At 33.7% G+C, this 22,677-nt stretch overlaps 1 protein-coding gene across 1 annotated transcript; it reads left to right on the top strand.

Moving 5' to 3' along the window:
* Positions 1 to 9,822: 9,822 nt before the first annotated feature.
* LOC140434753 (endoglucanase-like) lies at positions 9,823 to 22,613 on the top strand. Its single transcript, XM_072523250.1, has 4 exons — positions 9,823 to 9,964; positions 20,252 to 20,452; positions 20,509 to 20,745; positions 22,337 to 22,613. Exons 1-4 carry the CDS (start codon positions 9,928 to 9,930, stop codon positions 22,573 to 22,575), a joined length of 714 nt encoding a protein of 237 aa, XP_072379351.1. The 5' UTR covers positions 9,823 to 9,927; the 3' UTR covers positions 22,576 to 22,613.
* The last annotated feature ends 64 nt before the right edge of the window (positions 22,614 to 22,677 follow it).

The raw sequence follows: 22,677 nt of genomic DNA, 5'->3' as shown, positions 1-22,677 counted from the left end.
CAGACTCAAAAAGAGGTATTAAACTTCTCGATTTTGATCTGCTCTCAGCTTCCACCTTTTTCACTAACAAACGAAAACACTGGTACTCAGATTGACTACACGAAAACACGTCTTCTCTTCTGGTCTGCCGGTAACATAATAATCTTTTCAATCTCCCCAGACAAACCTTCTCAACTCTCTCCTTCCCCATCATTCCTTTTTAACCAATCATAAGCATTCATCTTCCCCACTTATTTTCGATTTAGAAAATTTCCAACATAATATTTAAAACAAATAAACTACTTTCACTCAAATTACTTTTCAGAAACCATTAACAATTTTGCCTTTTCAACAGAAATAAGTTTCCAAATTCTTGTTATCTCATATCTAAATCTAATTCTTATTTACTTTCGAAAAATGCCCACCGCAAAAACAATTACAAGTTTATTCTTAAATCTATAAAATTATACGGGTTCCATTGTCCTTTCACTATTCACTCAATCTTTCAAGGAAAAACTCGTCCGGGTCCCGTCACGGAACAATGTCTTCTCTTATTCTAACTATTACAAATAAGTACAGGGTTGTATTTTAACTTATATGCCCGCGGTGTATTACAATAATAAAAAAAACTCTTTATTCTATTTCTGATTGATAAACTGATCCATAACAATATATATATATATATATATATATATATATATATATATATATATATATATATATATATATATATATATAAACAACACAGTTTATTAGGGCTGCAGTCAGTAGGTTTGGCCGGGATGTTATAGAAACACTCTAAATATTTACAACATATCTCAAATTATCATTACAACTTACTAGTCGTTGAGATTATTTTTCTAAAGCTACGACACTCAACATTAAAAACACACATATAAAATTTAACACACATTTAAAATAATGGACAATATACATTTTAAAATTTAGTTGAAAAGTTAAAATTTTAAAATTTTGTTAGTGACATCTTTTCATTTTTTTTTTTTGACTGATCCATAGAGAACAGAAAAAAAATCAAAAATAGTGTAATTAAAAAGTAATTAGGAGTTCTTGCTATTATATTAATGGAGGTAGTATCTTAAACCTGTCTTGATAGTATGCAACATGTTTTGTATGCAGGTGTATTACGGTGTGTGTATGTAAAAGTAAATCTTTATTTTATTTTTGATGTTTTGTCAGTAAGTAACAATAAATGTTGCTCAATTTATCTATGTCTGACTTTTTATTTATACAAGACGTATAAGATTTTATGAAACACGTTTCCAAGAAAACACGTATTCAAAACGTATATTATATATATATATATATATATATATATATATATATATATATATATATATATATAATATATATAAACACGTTCAACCCCGGTGTTATAATTTTTTTTTGCTCATTGGTCAGAATTGTTTTTTCCGCTTTTCTGTTTCATTTCAAGAAAAAAAATTGACAATCAAATTATCGCACAAAATTTTTAAGGCATCAAATCGATTCCTTGCTTTCTAAGTAGTATAAATTTGTTTATCTGGACCGGTGTGGCATTTACGTGATGCCTCAAACTTGTTGATTCTTGTATAAGGCTACCGAAGTATTTGACGTTATATTCTAAAGACCCGTTTACACGGGTAGAGTAATGATGCAAGTACTTGGTAGAGTGGAGTAACTCTACCCGTAAAAACGCTCAGCGCAGTAGAGTAGCAAGTAGAGTGCATAGTACGTGGTAGAGTAGAGTGACTAGCAACATGTGGCAAAGTAACTCTACTCTACTACCACCACCACCGCCAAAATATCCACTCGCCTGCGCACTCTACCCATGGAACGCGGTCAATTCTGGTAGAGTAGAGCAGGTAGGAGAGTGCATAGGGGCGCTGTCATTCCGTCTGGAGTTGTGTTTTGTGTAAATAGTGAAAATGAAGTTCACCGAAGATGAACTTCTTTCACTTTAAAACTTGTAGAGATGTATGGCGAATACCAGTGTTTATGGAATTTAGGTAGTGTACACTATAGAAATAAAAGTATGAGACAAGCTGCGGAGGATGAAATAGACGAAAGAATGGCAAAAAGGGGCTTTGGAGTAAACAAGCTCAAGCAAAAAATTAAGAATATAAGGTGCACTTATAATCAAGAGTGTTTACAAATACAAAAATCAAAAAAATGGGGTTCAGGTTTAGCCGATGTATACGTTCCGAACGTGAAATGGTTCACTCCTATGGAAGCAATCATGAAAGGTGCAAAAAGAAACAAGAAAACTGAAGGCTCACGGGCAAGTTACAGGTTTTTATTACTTGTTAATAAAAAATACAATAAGAAATAAAAAATGTATTCTTATCAAGATAAAAGAGCTGAGGCCCCGTGTGTATTCCTTCTTTTAAGCCACTCTCTCATCCACTCTTTTCTTTGTTACAAAGCGACCTCAGTTACAAATGCATTTGCAACAGTAGCTAAACAATTTTGAATCAATTTTCTGTTTCTTGAATTCATTTTGTACTAAACAAACACCTACTCCACAGTATACTAGCATAAGTACTATACTTGTAACTCTCGTCGTGTGAACGGTATCAAGCCATTTTTGGTAAAGTAGCGAGTAGAGTCGACTCTACTCGCTACTCTACTCTCCTCACAACTCTACTCGTATAAACAAGTCTTAAGTGATTCATGGCCGACCTGTTGGAGCCAAATCTAAATGTAACCGTTGGATACCAACTACTAGAAAAGAAATCGATATATTCTTTGGGGTAACTATATGGATGCGATTACTAAAATTACAACGATTACGTGATTATTGAAACAGAAATTACTTATTTGTTACCAATATAAGACACAAAAAGTCTAGAAATCGTTTTAAGTAAACCCTACTTTTAAGTATTTTCTTCGGATTTCTCACCGGACTTTGATCGGCTTCACAAAGTATCTCCGTTGGTTCAAAAACTTATTTCTAGATTTCAGCAAATTGTACCTTACCGTGGTCGCTTGAACTTCAAACAATATATCAAAAATAAAAAACACAAATTCGCTCTACTTAGAAAACAGCTACACTTGTGACCTCAAAATTTACTATGGAAAAAATAGTCAGGGTCAAAACGGCTCATTAGCTGTTATTCTATTACTTATGGAAGGTTTGTTAGATAGTGGTTTTACTATCTTCATAGCTAATTATTATACCCTTGCTGACACACTGCTCAGCTGTACAACTCATCTTGTTAGCACTGTTCGGTCAAACAGAAAAATTAATTTTCCCGATGTTGTCAAGAAAAAAACTAAAAACAAATTAAAAAAATGCACCACAAAGTAATTCCGGAGTTGTAAGTTAAAATGGTGTGATAAAAGGGATGTCTTGAAGATAAGTACAAAGCTAGGAGATAAAATCTTGAAACGTGTACATAAAAGCAAAGAAATTGAAAAGTATAAAATGATTGTTGATCAAAGATCAAAGATTGTTGAGTCAAAATCTTTTATTGATCTCTCATATCATAAAAACGCGTATTCATATTTTTTGAGGCGAGGGAATAAATGGTACAGGAAATTAGCCACATAATTATTGTTTGTTAGGGCCTCGGTGAATTCTTATATTATATACAGGTTACATAAACTAAAATGACTATAACAGAGTCCTAAACAGAAGTCGCAATAGAACTGCTCTGTGAAATGTCCGCTATTGAAACTAATCTCAACGATAACACCAATGCACGTCAAGAGCTTGAAGAAGAAAGAAAAAGATGGGTGGTTTGCTATGTCAGAATAAAAAATGAATTGGGGCGAAAGAAAGCTTCAAACAAGTGTTCTCATACTGATTTTTTGTGCAGTGAATCCAAAAAACATTATTATATTTCTTGTTTCTTCTCAACACATAATGCTAAAATAATAAAGTGTTATATTTTATTATTATAATTATTTTTGAATATTCTGAATAAAATCTTTTATTTTTCTATAAAGTTTTTTAATTTCCATATCTTTCGTATAAACCGTCCCACGTCCGATTAAGAAATATTATTTTAGTTCTTGGACTGCCGTGTCCAAATTGCAATGTAATTTATATGTTAGAGTGAGCTATAGTTGATACCACATTGTCTATAATACTAAGCTATCGTCTGGCATTAGGGTGATGCCTCACGGTCCCAAGAGTACGGTTTAGTGAGGTATCACGTTGATGCCACCCGGGGCTGAACGTGTTAACATATATTATGATCAACCTGTACGCATCCACTGCTGGACATAGGTCTCTTTGTGTTACTTTCTTATGCGGCTCACATCTAATTACTGCACGCTAACACGCTTCAGAACGTCAGTCCATCTATTTGGGGGGCCTACTCTGGTCCGTAGTGCTTCTTGTCTTGGCATCTAATCAAGACAATACCTTTTAACCATCGATTTTGTCCTGCCCAATTCCATTTTAGTGACGCGAATTTTTCATTAGCGTCTGTTGTTTTTGTTCTACGACGTATTTCTTCGTTTGGGATTCGGTTATATATTAGATTTTTGATACATTGTTCGTTTGGGATTCGGTCTCTCAGAGAGATATCTAATTACCATCTTAATGGGAATAAGCCACAATTGAAATTTTAAATAAGTTTATTGGCATTTTAATTTCAGAATTAAACATGGGTAGACTACTTTTGATCCCTATTTGCTAAAGGTGATGATAATGAACCACCAACACCAGAGGTGACGAAAAACGAAGAAAATTAAAAATTGAGGAGGAAGAGGTAAAGGAAGCATTAAGGAAATTAAAAAATAGAAAATCATCAGGAGAGGACTGAATACCGAACGAACTCCTAAAGTACGAAGGACCAGATCTGACCAAACAACTATTAAGACTAATCCAAAAAATAATAGAACAAAACAGAATTCCCCAAGAATGGAGATCAAGCATCCTAATACCGCTCTTTAAAAAGGGAGACAAATCGGACCCGGAAAATTACAGAGGAATTAATTTATGAAACACAACACTAAAATTAACAACCAAAGTGATAACAAATAAACTGAATGAAATTATAACACCAGCAGAAGAACAACAAGGTTTTAGGTCGGGAAGATCATGCACCAACGCTATATTTATATTGAGGCAAGTGTTAGAGAAATCATTCGAATACAACAAATCGGCATATCTATGTTTCATGGACCTTAAGAAGGCATTTGAATGGGTTAAATTAAAAGACGTTATTCACTAACTGTACGCAAGAGAGATACCTCTAAGAATAATCAAAACGATCGAAAATATCTACCAAAACAACACAATAAAAGTAAAAGTAGAAGAAGAACTAACCGACCCTATTGAAACTGGCAATGGGATAAGACAGGGAGATTCCCTGAGTCTTCTATTATTCAACCTAATTATATATAAAATAATAAAAAAAGTAAGGACTAAAAAAGGATACCAAATGGGACAAAAATAACTTAAAATAATCTACTATACAGACGACGAAATATTACTCTCTCAAAGTGAAGATGATTTACAACGTATGCTGCACCAATTTAATATAACCGCCAGAAAATTTAACATGTTAGTTTCCCCAAAAAAGACAAAACGCATGGTTACAACAGCAAATTTACTAAGATGTAAATTGGAGCTGGAAAGTCAGATAATAGAACAAGTGATGGAGTTTAAATATCTAGGCATCACATTATATAGCTAGGGAAAGCTCAAGACTAAAGTGGAAGATCAAGTGAATAGAGCAAATAGAAAATTTTCCAATAAAATCCTTATATAAAAAGGTATATAAAAAACCCCGTCGGGCTATGTTAAAAAGACAAAACGTTTTCGGAATAAGTATTCCATCATCAGTGTCCTAAAATATTTAACCACTTAATTAAAAAGAACATGAAATGATTTAAATTTTGACTAAGGTTAATGTGAAATGTGGTTAATACTTACAATATATTACATGAATGTAGCCACTAAATATGAGGGTAAAAACCCTTTAAAAATTAATATGTGAAGTTTAGTTTACATTATGTCGTGTTTACAAATAGGATGGTAAAGTTACCGTTGGATTGGTAACATGGCGACATATGACTCTACATAAAGTTGCAAGTCCTGCGACGGTATGTCTATGAGGACTTTATTAAAACAACTGATTGAAATGACAATCTCAACAGGTTATGACGGAAGTCATGACAGAGCAGTCAGTGTAACTGTATGTGTCTATTTAAGACAGAAGCCACCGTTAATATATGAAGTAATATATTTAAATTGTGAAAGTTGAAATAAAATTAAAAAATTATAACAGTATCAACCATCAATGTTGTTGTTTTAAGTTATGTATATGAGATGAAATTGTGATGAGAAAATTATGTGATTATAGTTAGGCAACCAACTATACAGTGTCAAGTGGTGTGATGAAAAAGATTCTAACATAAGACCCTTTATGTTTTAATAACATTTGGTAAATGGAAAATGGAAACTAGACACAGGTGGAAAGTTTGGTTCTTGAAAAGTATAGGAATTAATATATTTAATGTGAGAATGTTATTCAATGAATGAAATAAAACTATTGTAATATAAAGTTCATGTAAAAATTTACTTATAACTCAATTATATTAGGCCCTGTATGTCAAAAAACAACATTTGGTACCTGGTAAATGTAAGACTTCTTGAGTTACAAGTTCATGAATATAAATATCTGATTAGGTGTTACCAGACTGAGTGATGTAGTTATATTTTGTGTGTTGACAAGTATATGAAATGGACAAAAATTGATGGTTGGGAGTGGTTTTGTAATATATTGATCGTAATGTACTCAACTTATAACTTGAGAACTATCTGTTATAAAGCAACACTAGGTACATAGGAAAATAAAAGATTAAGTTATAAGTTGGTAAGTTGAATGAACTGTTGGTCTATATTGACTATAATAGTAAAATAAAATTGTTGTAGGTGGCTCTATTAAATTTGAGTAAAGAGAATGAAAATTAAGGTGTTTTTGAGAAAGTTGTGATAAGCGGATAGACTACAGAAGGCTGAGGTCCCCAGAGGACCGATAACCAAACCCTGAGGGAGTTGTGTAGAAAAGAAAAATGAGAATTTCCTAATCTGGAAGGGGGAAGGATGACGGATGATCTAATCTAAATTTGGAAGTGTCGAAAAAGAAGCATGGAAAAAATTGGGTATAGTGGTTAAGATATGAAGTTGGGTTGAAAAGAATAAAGTGGGATAGATGGAGAGCAAGATTTATTGGAAGGAAGGTTTTTAGAGTGAACTAATGAAGATGAGTATTAGGTGAACTAATCATGAATATAGATTTTTATTGTAGAAGTAAATTGGGGATGTGGGTTAGGAGAATAGTTGGCGATGGAGAGGGAGAAAATCTCGATTGAATGAAACATGACGATTAACGCAATTTGGGCTTTTTTGTTTTTCTTTAAGAATTTCAAGATCTTCGTATAAATCTAATTTGAGGAAATTTTTTTGGGAGATATTGTGGATAAGTGAAACGTCTTCTGGGATATTGAGGGTGTGGTTGTGTTCTTTGAGATGTTGAGAGAAAGTGGAAGTATTTTCTCTTTTTATGTGCTCTAGAGAGCGTGAAGAAAGAGATCTGCATGTTCTACCTATGTAGGTGGCATTGCAATCTGAACATTTAAGTCTATATACTCCACTCCGGTTCATGTAATTGATAGGATCTTTGGAATTAGAAATATGTTGTCCCAAATTGTTGGGTACTTTGAAAGAAACATGGGTGTTTTCAACCGAACGTTCGAAATTAACAAACACAAAATGGGGAGCACAACAACACACTCTCCGTACTTCTGCTTTAGCATTATGTTTTTCTGCCACCGAGTTTGAAGCACCAGTGTGGGAAAACTCTGCTCACGCTAAAAACGTCGATGTTGCGTTAAATGAAACGATTCGTATAATATCTGGTTGCCTGAAACCGACACCTATCGAAGAGGTCTACCCTATAGTTGGAATCGCTCCACCTGCTATCAGAAGACAGGTCACGTCAGCGATAGAACGAAAGAAGCAGGAGACCGATCGAAGACACCCCTTGTATGACCTCCAAGTTCAGCCAAGCAGATTAAGATCTCGGAAAAGCTTTCTGAAAAAATCACGATCTCTTCCCGAAGAACCAAAGACGCGCCGATTACACCTATTGCAATCGTCAGCTACAACACATTTTGCTCCCTCAGAGGAGATGGCCGCTGAACACAATTTGTCGTATCCCACTTGGAAAGCGCTAAACAGGCTAAGAACTGGCGTTTCACGTTGTGCTAGTAACCTGAATAAATGGGGATACCTGCACGGAAGAAGACCTATTCTTAGCGAATGACAGGGCCATCTATGTGGCCAACCATTGGAAACACAAAATTTAAAGCTGTTGGTGTTTCGGACACGGAAAGTAAGTAAGTAGTCTCAAATGTTGTTATGAAGCTATTTTCTTGTGGCACCTTAATACAATTTGGTATGTTTATTGACAATAAGACACAATTTTACTTTAAAATAAATTTATTTTGACGTTTCGACTGCATTTCGATGTTTTGTGTTTTGAGAACTATGTCCGAAATGGAAATCAAAACGTCAAAATAAACTTATTTTAAAGTAAAATGGTGACTTATTCGTAATAAAAATAGTAAATTGTATTGTCTTAAAGTTGGTAGTGTTTGACAGTTTCAAAAAATTATGTTAACATTTTAACAGAAAAAGCAAAAGTATTGGTTATTTAAATAAAAAAAAGAGTTTAAATAAGATGCTCAAATTAAGATCCCCCACTTCTTGGCAATAAGCCAAATCTTGCTTGAATTCAAAAATAAGCTGTAGAATAAACTTCTAGAGCTTACATTGGCATTGTCTTGCACATCTGTTGGCATGTTTAGTTGTTATGAATCAGAATACATCAAATATGTGCTATGGCATATTAGAACATATAATTATGGATATTTAAGAGGAGATGATTTAATGCATATGTGGGCCAATCCAAAAGGAGCTAAGAAACGGAACATGGAGTACTGTCAGTACAACCGAAAAGACACAAACGTTGTTAAAACAACCACAACTTGTATGCAATAAAAACAAATTACAGAAATAGGAATAAACTCATGTAATGTACATTGCTAAGATGGATAAGTGGAATGACAAAAAAGGAAAAGTTTTATTTAGAAAATATTTAGAAATAAAACGAATATAATTAAAAATACTCTTTTGAGCTAGATCACAGAACATTTTCGGACTAAAAAGTCCATCATCAGTGTATTATTACCAGGTATACATGAGTTAGGCCACTAAATATCTGGGTAAAAATTCTTACAAAATTTGTTGTGTGTTACATTATTGTTGAAAATATGTTGTGATGTTAAGTATTTTACACATACCCTGCATGGCAACGTAAGACTCCCAATAGGAGTTGTTGCTGACTCTCAGACCTTGTCTGAATGGATTCTGGATGGTAACTGAAAATTTTCCTTGTGAAAAAAGGAAAAATTAAGAATGGAATTTTTAGGACTTAGTCTATGTCTGTCATCAATAATTTATGATAAAAGAGAGAATACAATAAGGGTACGATTGTTGAGGCAAATCCAAAATAATAAGTCACCCTGTACGAAACGCCATAATTGGAAGAAGTATGAAAAAAAATATTGAAAATTTTCCGGTAGTGTAGAGATGTTTAAAAAAACTTATAAGGTCTATAATCTTATTACCTGTTATATATAATTATTACGTATTAAATATGCTTCAATAACTTTTTCCAAGTCCACTTATATTATTTAAAATCCAATTTTGAAAGGTTCATACATAATTTATATTAAAATATTAAGGTTTTTAAATCTTAAGATAACTTGTAAAACAATTTAAAAAATTGATTATATCTTGAGGTTGAAACAAAAGCTTACACTTAAACACATCTCAAAACATAAAGATAATTCTGCTCAAACACTCAAGATAATTCTCACTTTTCTTATAAATAGCTTAAAACACAAGAATAATATATATATTACAAGATGATTCCTTTACCTATATTTTTAGTATTAGCTGTGGGTAAGTTATTATTTATTAAATAAATATTTGTATTGTTTATCTTCATAATATATTTTTACTTAGCAACACCCAATTTTAATTTTGATTTATTTTATCTTTTCTTTAGTATTACCATATAATATATGTATATATATAATAATCGTTGATATTATCAACGATTTTTAATATGCACATGTATTTCGAAAAATGACGAATACATATATATTCTTCTCCTTAAAGTGCCCTCTCCTCAATGGAGGTTGGCTACTACAATTTTAAACTCTTCTCTATCTTCAGCTGTTCTTATTAGCTGTTCATAATTTAGCCCTGTCCATTATCGGATGTTTCTGAGCCACGATAGTCTTTTCCTTCCTAGGCCTCTCTTTCCCTCGATTTTTTCTTTCACTATAAGTTGGGCATATTGGTACTATTGGTACCATATATATATATATATATATATATATATATATATATATATATATATATGGTACCAATATGGTACGATCATAAAATCCGGGTCACCTTGAAAATCACCGATATTTCATTTTTAACGAGCTTTATCGTAAATAATAATAACACAAATACAAACTAATGCATGTTTCTGAGAATTGTTGCGGTTTCCTTTGTAACAAAGAATTCCAATAGTGCCGATTTCGCGGCAAAGTGCACACTTCCCAAAATGAACGCTACCTGTAACTCCGCTTGTTTTAAATGTCTCGTTTATACTTCGACTTTCTGTTCAAATGCAACGGACAAACGTTTATTATTGCCACCATTAGTGTTTATTAGTGCCATTATTAGTGCTTATTTTTTAACAAAAATGCCTTTGGCTGTTTGAAACGGCACAAGTTGTTGCACTTCTGGAAGACAGTCACACTCAACGGCAAGTCTCAAGAACTGTTGGCGTAAGCCTTTCTACGGTTCAACGAGTGCTTCAACGCTTTCAGGAGGCAAGTTTGCTAACCAGGCGACCTGGCTCTGGACGAAGAAGAATGACCAAGGCACTAGATGACCGTTTCCTTGTGTTTCAGGCTTTACGAAACCGGACCTCAACTGCGGTTATGCATCACAATCGTCTAGAGGAAGTACGAAATCGCAATTTTAGTGTTGCAACAGACAGAAGAAGACTTCGTTCTTCTTGACTATCTTCTCGGGTAATGGGTAGAGGACCGCCACTTCGCCGGGTACCTCGAGTTGCACGACTAGCTTTTGCTCGACAATACGCGCATTGGGGAATTAACGATTGTAGCAAAGTGTTATTCTCAGATGAATCCCGTTTCTGCCTAACTGGATCGAATTGACGTGTAAGAGTTTGGAGGAGATCCGGTGAACGATTTTCACAAGCTCGCATTGCTTCAAGAATGCCATTTGGTGGAGGCTCGGTCATGGCTTGGGGAGGTATATCTTCCGACTTCCACACAGAATTACCCTTCATCGAAAATGGGTCCCTAACTGCACGAAGGTACATTACGGAGATTCCGGAAGAACATATTATGCCCAACATGGCAGGGCTTGGAGAAAACGCTGTTTTTATGCAGGACAACGTGCGACAGCGCGTTTCCAGGATCAGTATGTAATACTTGGACGAAGTTGGAATTACGAGGGTACCCTGGCCAGCTAGGTCTCCGGACCTGAATCCCATCGAACATCTCTGGGACGATTTGAAAATTGTATTCAAACCCATACACCTCCTCCTAACAACGCACAGGAGCTTAAGGATCTGTTAGTGAGAGAGTGAAATAACATACCATAACATGTAATCCGGAGAAAAATTGAGAATATGCCCCGTCGTCTGCAAGAGGTTATTAGAGCAAGGGGAGGCAATACACGATATTGGTCATTGAAATTTCACTGATTTTTTACCACGTTCTGTATTTTCCATTTTTTTTTTTTTCGTATGTCTGTTTTATCAACAATTTGATTTGTTTTCTGTTTTTTTTTTTTCAATAAAAACAATAAAAAACCATTTTTTTTTCTTTCAAAACAAACATTGATGACAAATAAAAAATACATTAGCCAAAAAAAAAGGTAATTACTGCACCAGAGGCAAAAATATTTAAGAAACTTGAAATTTTCAAGATGACCCGGATTTTATGATCGCGAGTGTATATATATATATATACTATATAATATATATATATATATATATATATATATATATATATATATATATATATATATATATATATATATATATATATGTCTTCATATCAATGCGAGATCCGTTTGTATCATAAGCTATACAAGATGAGATCCATTTTGCAAGGCGAGATCCGATTTTGGATCTCACCTTGTATTCACGTGTATATAGTGATATCTCGATGTAACAATGATGGGGGTACAAGGAAATCGATTTTTGTCTGGACCTCATTTTGCACCCCTTTTGGCGAATTTTATATTGCAGTAGTTCCACGAAATTCGCTGTAGAGGTCAGGGCGAGTGATCCGTTGTGTATATGCTAAATATACATTTTGTAGACAACCCGAGATCCGGTAAACTTGGCAACATCGCAAATGAATTTTACAGTCAGCTCTCTCCCTCCCCTCTTCTTATTTCTGGTTTGAATTATAATATATACATTATTAAAGAGCTCTGTCCAGAAAGGCGGTTGTCAAATATCTCGAGAACTAGACGTCGTATCGGAATATTGTTTATTTATAGTATTATTTTTTACAATTTTTCTTATATGTCTTCTCCATTCTTCGTTTTACAAAAAATGTTAAAAATTTATTTTAATCGCTTTTAAAAGACCTATAAAATAAACCCAACCGCTTTCAATTTGATTGAGAGTTATTAACACAAATCTATTTTGCATATCATTTATAATTAAGGGACCAACTATGCTGTTCACGTACTATATTGAGATTCCAAGGGAATATTTTTCAATATATGTAGTTAATTTCTGCTAAACTTGGACACTGTACGTCAAATACACACACACACGCGAGGCGTTCAACTCAACCCCTAGTGACATGTGTATACCACTGCTAGTCAGTGGGATCCACATGTCCGAAGATCAAACGGGTCTCGCTTCAGAAGAATCAATCATTCTGGTTTAGTACCTATGTGACCCCCAGGTTTTTCCTCCACCCCTTTACTACGTCTGACATATGCAGTGAAGGCTTATGAACTTTACGTCGGGCGATTTGGGTAATAAACAACACCCTCCGTATCTACATGGTTGTGGTTAGGCCACCTAAAATCAAGGGGTATCTAGAAAGCTTTTCTCCCTAATTACGTTACTGAGTTTACTTTGCTGTTAGCATTACTTTGGACTGTTGTCCCTAAAAAAGTGTGTGCCCTGCACGGAGAGGCACCAACCTAAGTTGGTGTCCCTCCGCACAGGGAAAGTGTGTGTTCGGTCACTCAGCTGCCGATTTGGCAAAATTTAATTTGTTCTCCTCGCCAGCTGGGCACCCGACTGGTCTGGCCACCGAGCCCATGCTTGTCGCACATGGCCTCGATGCTCAGAAAATCGCGGTGCTGGTCTCCCAAATAGACCTGCCTTAAGGGCCTAAGCCAAAATTTTGGCTGTACGAAGAGAACTTATGGTTCTCTTTGTACTCTCGCTTGGTGCATATGTGTGTGCGACAGGGTCAGTATCGCGCAGATTGTGAGTTGAAGACCCGGAAAACTATGAATAGGTACTAAACTATTTCTTGCCACTATAATTTATTCGCGGTGTTAGAAGGTATTTTCCCGATTTTTATACTAATACTAAGACTAAAACTAAGATATTTTTTTGGTGAGCAAGGCCTGGTGTCCGGAAATGCCAAGACCCCAGTTCTTACCTTTTTTTTTTCTACTCCTAACCCGCGTTGCCTTTGACTACTCTGTGCCTATTTCAATCCTCATATGTCTTTATGCTATTGGGACATATCCAGCTATCTGTTGTTTAGGTCGTCTATGTGTCGTCCTGATATTTGCATCATAATCCGTTAGCTCTCTCAGCTTTCTGTTGGGGTGGTTTCTTATTTCGTTGAAGATCTCGTATGGCTTTTCGTTCATTGTATGAAGGATTCTTTTCTGCTTTGTATCTCTGTATAGGTACCTTAGTGGTACATATCTCGGTACGTTTAGTGCTTCTCTAATTAGCTGGTTTTGTGCTACTTGTAGTTTCTTCCTGTTTGATTTACAGGTATGTCCCCACGCTGCTGATGCGTAAGTTAACGTTGGAAGGATTATGCTATTTGCTACCCTTATTTTTGTGAAGAAATTTAGCTTGCTTTTTCTGCCTATTAATGGGGCAAGTTGTATCTTTGTTAGTTTTGCTTTATAAACTACTTGGTTCACGTGTTCAGTAAATGTGAGCTTGTGATCAAGGGTAACTCCTAGGTATTAAGCTTGATTGCTCCATTCTACGTTTTCATTAGCTAGACTTAGTTCCATGTTTGGTATTTGTCTCCTTTTTCTAAACATGACGGCCTGTGTTTTTTCCGGGTTGAGTGCTATTTTCGACTTTATACACCATGCATGTAATCGATTTAGAAAGCGTTGTAAGTCTCTTGTTGCGAAATTTACGTTTCTATTGCTCGTTGCAATTGCCGTATCATCTGCGTATAGGCTGAGCAGTGTTTTGTGATCACTGGGTGTGTCTGCTGTATATATGGTATATAGGTACGGAGATAACACCGCTCCCTGTGGCACACCTGCCTCTTTCTTCTGGACTTGTGTGTTCTAGGCCTATTATGCCTTTTCTTCTTCTTAAGCGTATTCTTTCTACTTCCTCCGTGAAGTCTAGGTCTTCTGCCGGGTGAAAGTTTTTCATATTATTGGATTCGAGTGTATTTCGCATTACTTCAACTTTTTCTTGTTCGGTATATACCATTCCATTTTCTCCGTGTAGGGGCGGTATGGGTTTTTTATCCTTTCTGAGTATTTTTGATACTTTCCGGAATGCAGATTTATTCGGGTTTAATTCTTGGATATATTTGTCCCAATATTCACTTCTGTGTTCGTTTAGATTTCTTTTGACTTCTCTGTCTAGTTCATTAGCAATTCTTTTGTCTTCTTGATTTCTTGTTCTTTGTGCTCTTCTTCTTTTCCTATTCTTTTCTTTAATGAGATCTTTTAGCTCATTTGATATTTCTTGGAATCTTCCTTTTTGTGTTGTCTTTGTTTCCGTGTTTGAGCTGGCATCGATGGCATTTATTATTGTTTGTTCTAATCTTGTTATACTTTCTTCGAGTTCTTCTATGTTGTTAATTGTTGGGATTGCCCTGATGGTTTCGCTCAATACTTTTCTGAAGTTAGGCCAGTTTGTTTTCTTTATTTGATGGGGCTGCAGTGGATTTAGTTCCACTGCGCCTAGGGTCATGACGATTACGTTATGTGTGGAATCGCCTTCATTTATTGATTTTATTCCGTATTGTTGCCCTATATTGTGTAGAATTGCTAAGTCTATGTGCGAGGGAAGTTCTCCATGGAAGCATGTTGGGTCCATTGGACCCGCTACAGTGGTGTTGTTTTTGTTTTCGAGATAAGCACAGAGTCGTCTGCCGTTCGCATTTGTACGTCTATCAAACCAGTTGGGCGTAGTTCAGCTTTAAGTGCTTCTATCATAGTATTAATGCCATACAAATCTTGTAAAGGAATTAACAATCTGCCTAATTCACGAATTTTATTTGAAACAGCACTTCTTATATGGGTCCTTTTATGCTTTCTTAAGTAATCTTCCGCATATTGGCATATTATTACATCTCCCTTTCCATTTAATGAAATTCGATCAGCCTGCATCGAATTAAAAATTTCAGATTTCAATCTTAATTTATCCAAAAATCTCTTTCGAGATTCTGTGAATGAAAGCATGGTTTGGCCTTCACTTGCATATTTAATTCCTGCTTTGTTTTCCTTATTGTAATAACATTTTTTTGCATGTCGCTTCAGGGATTTTTGTTTATATAAACCTTTGCAGTATATACAGGGTAAGTAATCTGCTGATACAGTATTAGAATTTGAAAAAGACGAAGGTCTCTGGACAGGTCTAATGGTATCGGCTGCATGCAAATATGAAAATATATGCTTTCTAGCAATATCTCTTTTGGGTAACATGGTTATTTTTAAAACACTCTCCTCTTTAGGATGTTTTCTAAAAATATGCCTCGAAAAATTTGTTACGTTCAAACTGCAGTATAGGCAGCGGTCTCTCTTGTTCCACACCCTTCCTTTCCGCAGACAACATTCTACACTTTTGCCCTTCGAAGTGCTGACCTATTAAAAAAAGAAAATAAATCAGTCTACTAAAGTCAAGGGAATTATTTAAAACAAATCACAGTGAGAACTTCTTACTTACCAATATCTAAAAAATTACAACATTTAAAAAGCCACAGCATAGTTAATTTAAGACAGAACAAATTTATTGACAAATAAGTAAATAATAAATTTTTGTCAGTCGATTTACTCTACTATATGGAACGTATTTACTCTTGTGCAAAACTAATATTTTTATGTAAAAACACGATTAGAATGTTACAATGATAGCTTTTCTTATACAGATAAACTGTTAATTTTAAATAATTTCCCTTTTTTAATTTTGTACATAAATAATAAACAAAAATAGCTTTGAGAATAGAATTCAACAAATTCAATAAAACAGAGCATTTTAGTTATTCGGTTTATAAAGTTTATGTTGAATTATTTGATTATATACAGAAAAATTATAATCATTACTTACCTTTTGTTATCTTTGAATTTTGTTTCACTAATTCAACTAACCGCTGCCCTCGAGACATTTATAAAATATAAAACACCGTAACCGCAAATTACTTTACTCCTTGAGTAGGAAATATGCAATACAAGACGAGCTCTGGTCGCTCGACTAATACCCTTTAGAGCTGGCAACAGTGTGGGATCTCGCGTTGATCGGAAAATATCTAAAATTTTGTATATAAGTCTTCCCCTTCCCTTTTCAGCTACGGATCTCGTTTCGCTTTTAATTTATCAGAAAAATTTAAGTTTAAAAATCTTTTCCCCTCTAAGTGTGCCATGATTAATATGTTAATTATAAATATAGTTATGAACAATATACTCAAATAATTAATTTCCTATTGGTGGATCTCGGGTTGTCCTCGATTTAATCGGATCTCGCCTTGTTATGAAGACGTATATATATATATATATATATACACTATATAATATATATATATATATATATATATATATATATATATATATATATATATATATATATATACACTATATAATATATATATATATATATATATATATATATATATATATATATATATATATATATATATATACTATATCTTCTTCTTCTTCTAATGGCGCTACAACCCTTTGTGAGTCTTGGCCTGCTTAACAATGTTCTTCCATTCTGCCCTGTCGGATACTTTCCTTCGCCACTGCCTGATGTTCATGGTTTTAAGATCCCTATCTACGTCGTCTATCCATCTTTTACGGGGCCTTCCTCTTGTTCTGTTTCCTTGGGGCTTCCATCTCTGGACTACTTTTACAGCTCGATTATCTGGCATTCTTTCTAGGTGACCAAGCCAGTTTAGTCTTTGTGACTTTACAAATCTGACAATATCTGCGCTCTGCATTAGTTCATCCAGCTCGTGATTCATTTTAATTCTCCACGAACCATCGCTGCATTGGGTTGGTCCAAATATCTTCCTTAGTATTTTGCGCTCAAATATTCTTAGTTGATTTTCATCAGTGGTTGAGAGGGTCCACGTTTCACATCCATATGTGACCACTGGTCTAATTACTGTTTTGTAGATTCTCAGCTTAGACTCACGATTCAGTAACTTACTTTTCATTAAGTCTTTGTATGCATAAAAGCACTTATTACCGCTAAGAATCCGTGCTTGTATTTCTTGACTGATGTTGTTGTTGTCATTTATTATTGAGCCTAGGTAGGGAAAAGTGGAGGCATATTTGTAGGTATGGTTGTCTACCTTCAGATTCTCATGTTCATTCGATTTTGTGCACTCCATATATTTTGTTTTACTTTCATTTATATATAGACCAAACGTAGCAGTTTCTCGTTTCAGTTCTATAACTTTTTCGCTTAATACACTTTTGTTGCGGCTTATTATGGCAACATCATCCGCATATGCGCATATTTGCATAGATCTTGTATTAATACAGCCGTTTATATCCAGTTTTCTAACAACAGCTTCTAAAGTTAGATTAAAAAGTGTTGTTGATAAGGCATCCCCTTGTCTAACTCCATTTTCAATATCAAAGGCCTGCGTCATATCTCCATCTATTCTCACCATAGCTTTGGAACCCTCCAGAGTCATTCGTATAAGTTTAACCAACTTATTGGGTATCCCTAACATAGATAGTTGCTTTAACATCTTTTGTCGATCTACTCCATCAAACGCCATATATACTATATAATAGATATATATATATATATATATATATATATATATATATATATATATATATATGTATATGGAATTGATAACATGGCATGCCATGTTATCAATTCCAATTGTAACTATAACATCATAACATATAAGATCCAATAATGTAACCTAAATTCAAATTAATAACATTTAACGGGTTTTTATCCAAATATTTAGTGGCTCAAAACATGTACACCTAGACACACTGATGATGGAAAATGGAACATAATTAAATACCTTTTATAAAGGATTTTTAAATAAATTTTTTGTGATATATGGTATACAGCCACCTACAGGAACTTAGTTTCCTTGTGGAGTACAACCATAACTGACTAATATAATATTCATCTTGTGCATTAGTTACAGGTAAAGGCAGGTTATTTTCAGTAGTAATATCCCTAGGACATTGATAACAGACGAGATAATCTTATGACAATCGAAAGGTACTCAGCCTTCGGCTTCGTGCTGTTACCAAGGAACGAGCTTGAGAAATTTGTTGTGAAATTATGAGGCATTCATCAATGTCCGAGGGATATTCGGCGGATAATTTTTCGAAAAAAAAAATTTATATAAATTTATATTTAAAAATATATTTCAAATTCTCATATTGACGGCCCAATCTTTTAGTATCAACGCCAATTCTTCTAAGCTCCTATGTTCATTCAACTCATATTCTCGTCCGCAGCAAAATTCCATGAATATTCCCCAAATATATTTGTGACTGTAGGTTGTATTTCTGGGAATTTTTTCTTTGATTAGCGCATTTATACTTTGAACATTCTCATTGCCGAAACGTGACATTTTGAAATTTATTTGGATGAAGTTGTCAAACTCGATCGTGTTGTCATAGGGATTGAAAATTGCACTGAATGCAATTATCAGTCTAATGTTGACATGATTGGGTGAAATTGTTCCACATGACACAAAATGACGAAATTTGAATGGTTGTTAGAACAGTCGAAAAATTATCATAATAATATAATCATTTCAGAAGAGTCAGTTGATTTTTGAACTTCAGCTAATTGTTTTTTAAAAACATCTTCTTTTCTAAGATGAATATCCTTATCCCTTTTAAATGTTTTTAAGGTTTTCTCATTAGATTCCAGATCAGCTTGCCTTATATTAACTACGCATTTTGTACAGGTGTTGCATATATCCTTTCTTGTATATCCAAATGAAATGTTAAATTCTTCATTAAAACCTTCGAAAAAATCACATATGAGACTCTATTATCAGAATGTTTGTTGAAATTTTTATGTAGTTTAGTGATTGATAGATTAGGGTCCAGGTATTTTCTATTACGGCTATCAGATTTTGTATAATGCCATTCTCGAACTGGTAATTCAGCAATAAATTTTCTGACCTTTTCAAGAGATTCTGGTGTTGTTCTGACACAGACATTAATGAACATTAATGAACTGTTCATTAATGTCTGTGTCCCGTTTTACGTTTTGAATCTTGACAAAGGCAAGGGTTTTCTGCCGAAACGTTGATTACTATGGAAAATAAAATCTAGTTCCATATGTAATATATATTTTAGTGAACCTAAACCGAAGAAATACTAATTTTATAATAATATGTATATATATATATATATATATATATATATATATATATATATATATATATATATATATATATATATATATTTGATTTTAATGTTTTTTACTAAGTATATATTTAAAGTTTATGAAGTCAAATTACAATATTCAGTATTTGGACTGTCATAAAAATTTTGCTTTATGGTACTTGTCCTCTTAAGTTCTTATTTAAGTCTACGCGTATAGTATTCTCATAATACAAGAATACCTACACCATTTTAGTACTTCTCCCCTCATTCAATATTACTTATATAGTATGCCCTAATACAAGAGTAATCACACTATAGATTGTGTTCATATAAACAATACATAAAAGTGTAACTTTTTAGCAACAACCATCAAGAGTGAAGTCTCTCCAGATATCATCAAAGTTCCCAATGGTTTAAGCGGGAAAGGAATTACCACTAGATACTGGGATTGCTGCAAACCGTCATGTGCTTGGGTAGACAATATCGACACGCCCGATAAAAAACCTATTAAGTCGTGCAAAAGTGATGGAGAAACTGTGACTTCAGCTAGTGATCCCTCTGGTAAGCAATTTCTAAGATATATTTTTTGTTCTGAAATCAACAATTTTTTGTTTTAGGATGTGATAAAGGTAGTGCTTTTACATGTAACAACAACCAACCGTTTATGATTAACTCCACTTTATCTTATGGTTTTGCTTCTGCTTCCTTTACCGGCGGTATTGACTATAGCATGTGTTGTTCTTGCATGTTACTTAATTTTGAAGGTCAACTGAAAGGAAAGCAATTTTTGGTCCAAGTCACTAATTCTGGTGTGGAATATCAGACAAACCAATTTGATCTCGGTATCCCTGGAGGTAAGTTTCTATAATTACGATTTTTTTAAATTGTCATCTTATGCCCCACAGCCTAAGCAATGGACAAAATATGAAAACTTCAAAGTAATATTTATGTAAAAATCTATTTTATACACAAAAGTGTAAACGATCTACGAAAGATGATTGAACATTCTACTTAATATCTACTCGAGAATCAAATTTAAAAACATGAATGTGTACGAAATATTGCATATTAACATTGTTGAACTTTACTAATATGAATAGCAATAGTTATAAAACGTTTTATATAGAAAGTTCCACATTTTTGTAATCAAGATAATCTGATAAAATATAATGCTATTAAAAAGCAGCAGAACTTAATGAAATAGGTATTATGAATAAATAAAAGATGTAAAAGAAGCTAATTGGCTGTAGTAAGACAAGTTTAAAACAGACGGCTAACGAAAAGAAAAGGTTTTCTTCAAGAGATAAAAAAGTAATAAAATAAAAGTCCAGATATTAGGATTTTTGGATACATATTCTGGATTTTTTTTAGATCTTCCTTCTTTAAGAATTTCTTTAAGGGGATTTAATTCTTCGTATTTCAATACTTATTTTAATTTCATGAAATTATTTTTCATAATGTGGTTGAAAAGTACTTTCTAGTTAATCTGTATATATTTTAACTTTTTGTTTATTACTGCGGATCTAACTTCATGGTTGTTTCTAATGGAAGCACTCAGTATAATTATTGATCTTTTGAGTTTTTTATAGCGGTTCAGCGCAAGTTATAGATAGTCTTCTCAGTACTGATTTAATGGTTTAACTAAGGTAACTGTTTAGAAAATCTTATTTTATGTGTTTGATTTCCTATTTAAAATGCCAGTAGAATTATTCAAGTTCAGTTCATATGCAAAATTCAGAGTTTGTTGGCAAACACGACACAATATTCTTTTTGTGGTTATTAAATTAGTTATTTCTTTTGGGTATTTGTTTTCTTTGGTTCTGGTAGTGATAACTGGTGTGTTATCCGAAGCAACTAGTTGAATATTGTATAGTATACGTTTTGAAAAACGGCGAATGATCTGAGCCCATATTGTATACCTCTTCTACTTCTAGGTAGTTAGACACAATGCCGCTTATTACAACTGATAAAATTACTAAAATTTCTGTTAGAGTTTGTATCTTGTTTACATAGTTTACTCATATCATTTCTTTTAGTAACTGCTCGGCTCTAGTTATTGTTAACGTGAAACCCCAATAAACAGGTTTTGTTTTAAAATCAGATCTAAAGATAAATCTTTGTCCCTCCGTTACATAATCAAATGATTATAGTTTTTTATTTTAAAACATGTCTATGAGGAGAGTACAGTGGTACCACAGTTATATTGTAGTTTTTAATTCACATCCAGAGTTGTTAGCTTGGAATTCTGTTGACTTAAATCCTCTTTTGAAAATAATTCGCAGATTCCCTATTTGTTAACGGATTAAGTATCACGAAATGCGAAAAATTACTGCTGGTACGACAATTAATAATTTGCCATATATAAATATATAGCTTTCGAAAAGCTTGCATAAACAGTTTGTCATTTTGTTTATTTATTATAACTAACTATTGTATTTATTTTAGGTGGAGTAGGTTTATTCCCCCAAGGTTGTACGGCTCAGTGGAACGCTCCAAGTACCGGTTGGGGTGATTTATACGGAGGAGTTCATAGTGAAGAAGAGTGTAACGAACTTCCCGAAGTTTTACAACCAGGATGCAAGTGGCGGTTTACATTTATGGAAGGCGTTTCTAACCCCGATGTGACGTTTACTCAAGTACAGTGTCCAAAGGAACTTGTTGAAAGAAGTGGTTGTGTACTATAAATAGAATTAGATAGATACAATAAAAACTATAAAAATAATTGTTTTTTTTTTGTTTTTAGCTTAATTATTTAAGATAGTGAGACTTGTTACAACTTTCGCATT

Source organism: Diabrotica undecimpunctata, chromosome 2, assembly GCF_040954645.1.
Source record: "Diabrotica undecimpunctata isolate CICGRU chromosome 2, icDiaUnde3, whole genome shotgun sequence".
NCBI classification, from domain to species: Eukaryota; Metazoa; Arthropoda; class Insecta; order Coleoptera; family Chrysomelidae; genus Diabrotica; species Diabrotica undecimpunctata.
This window is presented reverse-complemented; position numbering and strand designations above follow the sequence as displayed.

Coding starts and splice junctions, on each gene's coding strand:
- LOC140434753 (XM_072523250.1), top strand. CDS start 9,928: ATGATTCCTTTACCTATATTTTTAGTATTAGCTGTGG. Junction 9,965..20,251: donor ATTTTTAGTATTAGCTGTGG/GTAAGTTATTAT, acceptor GTAACTTTTTAG/CAACAACCATCAAGAGTGAA. Junction 20,453..20,508: donor TTCAGCTAGTGATCCCTCTG/GTAAGCAATTTC, acceptor TTTTTGTTTTAG/GATGTGATAAAGGTAGTGCT.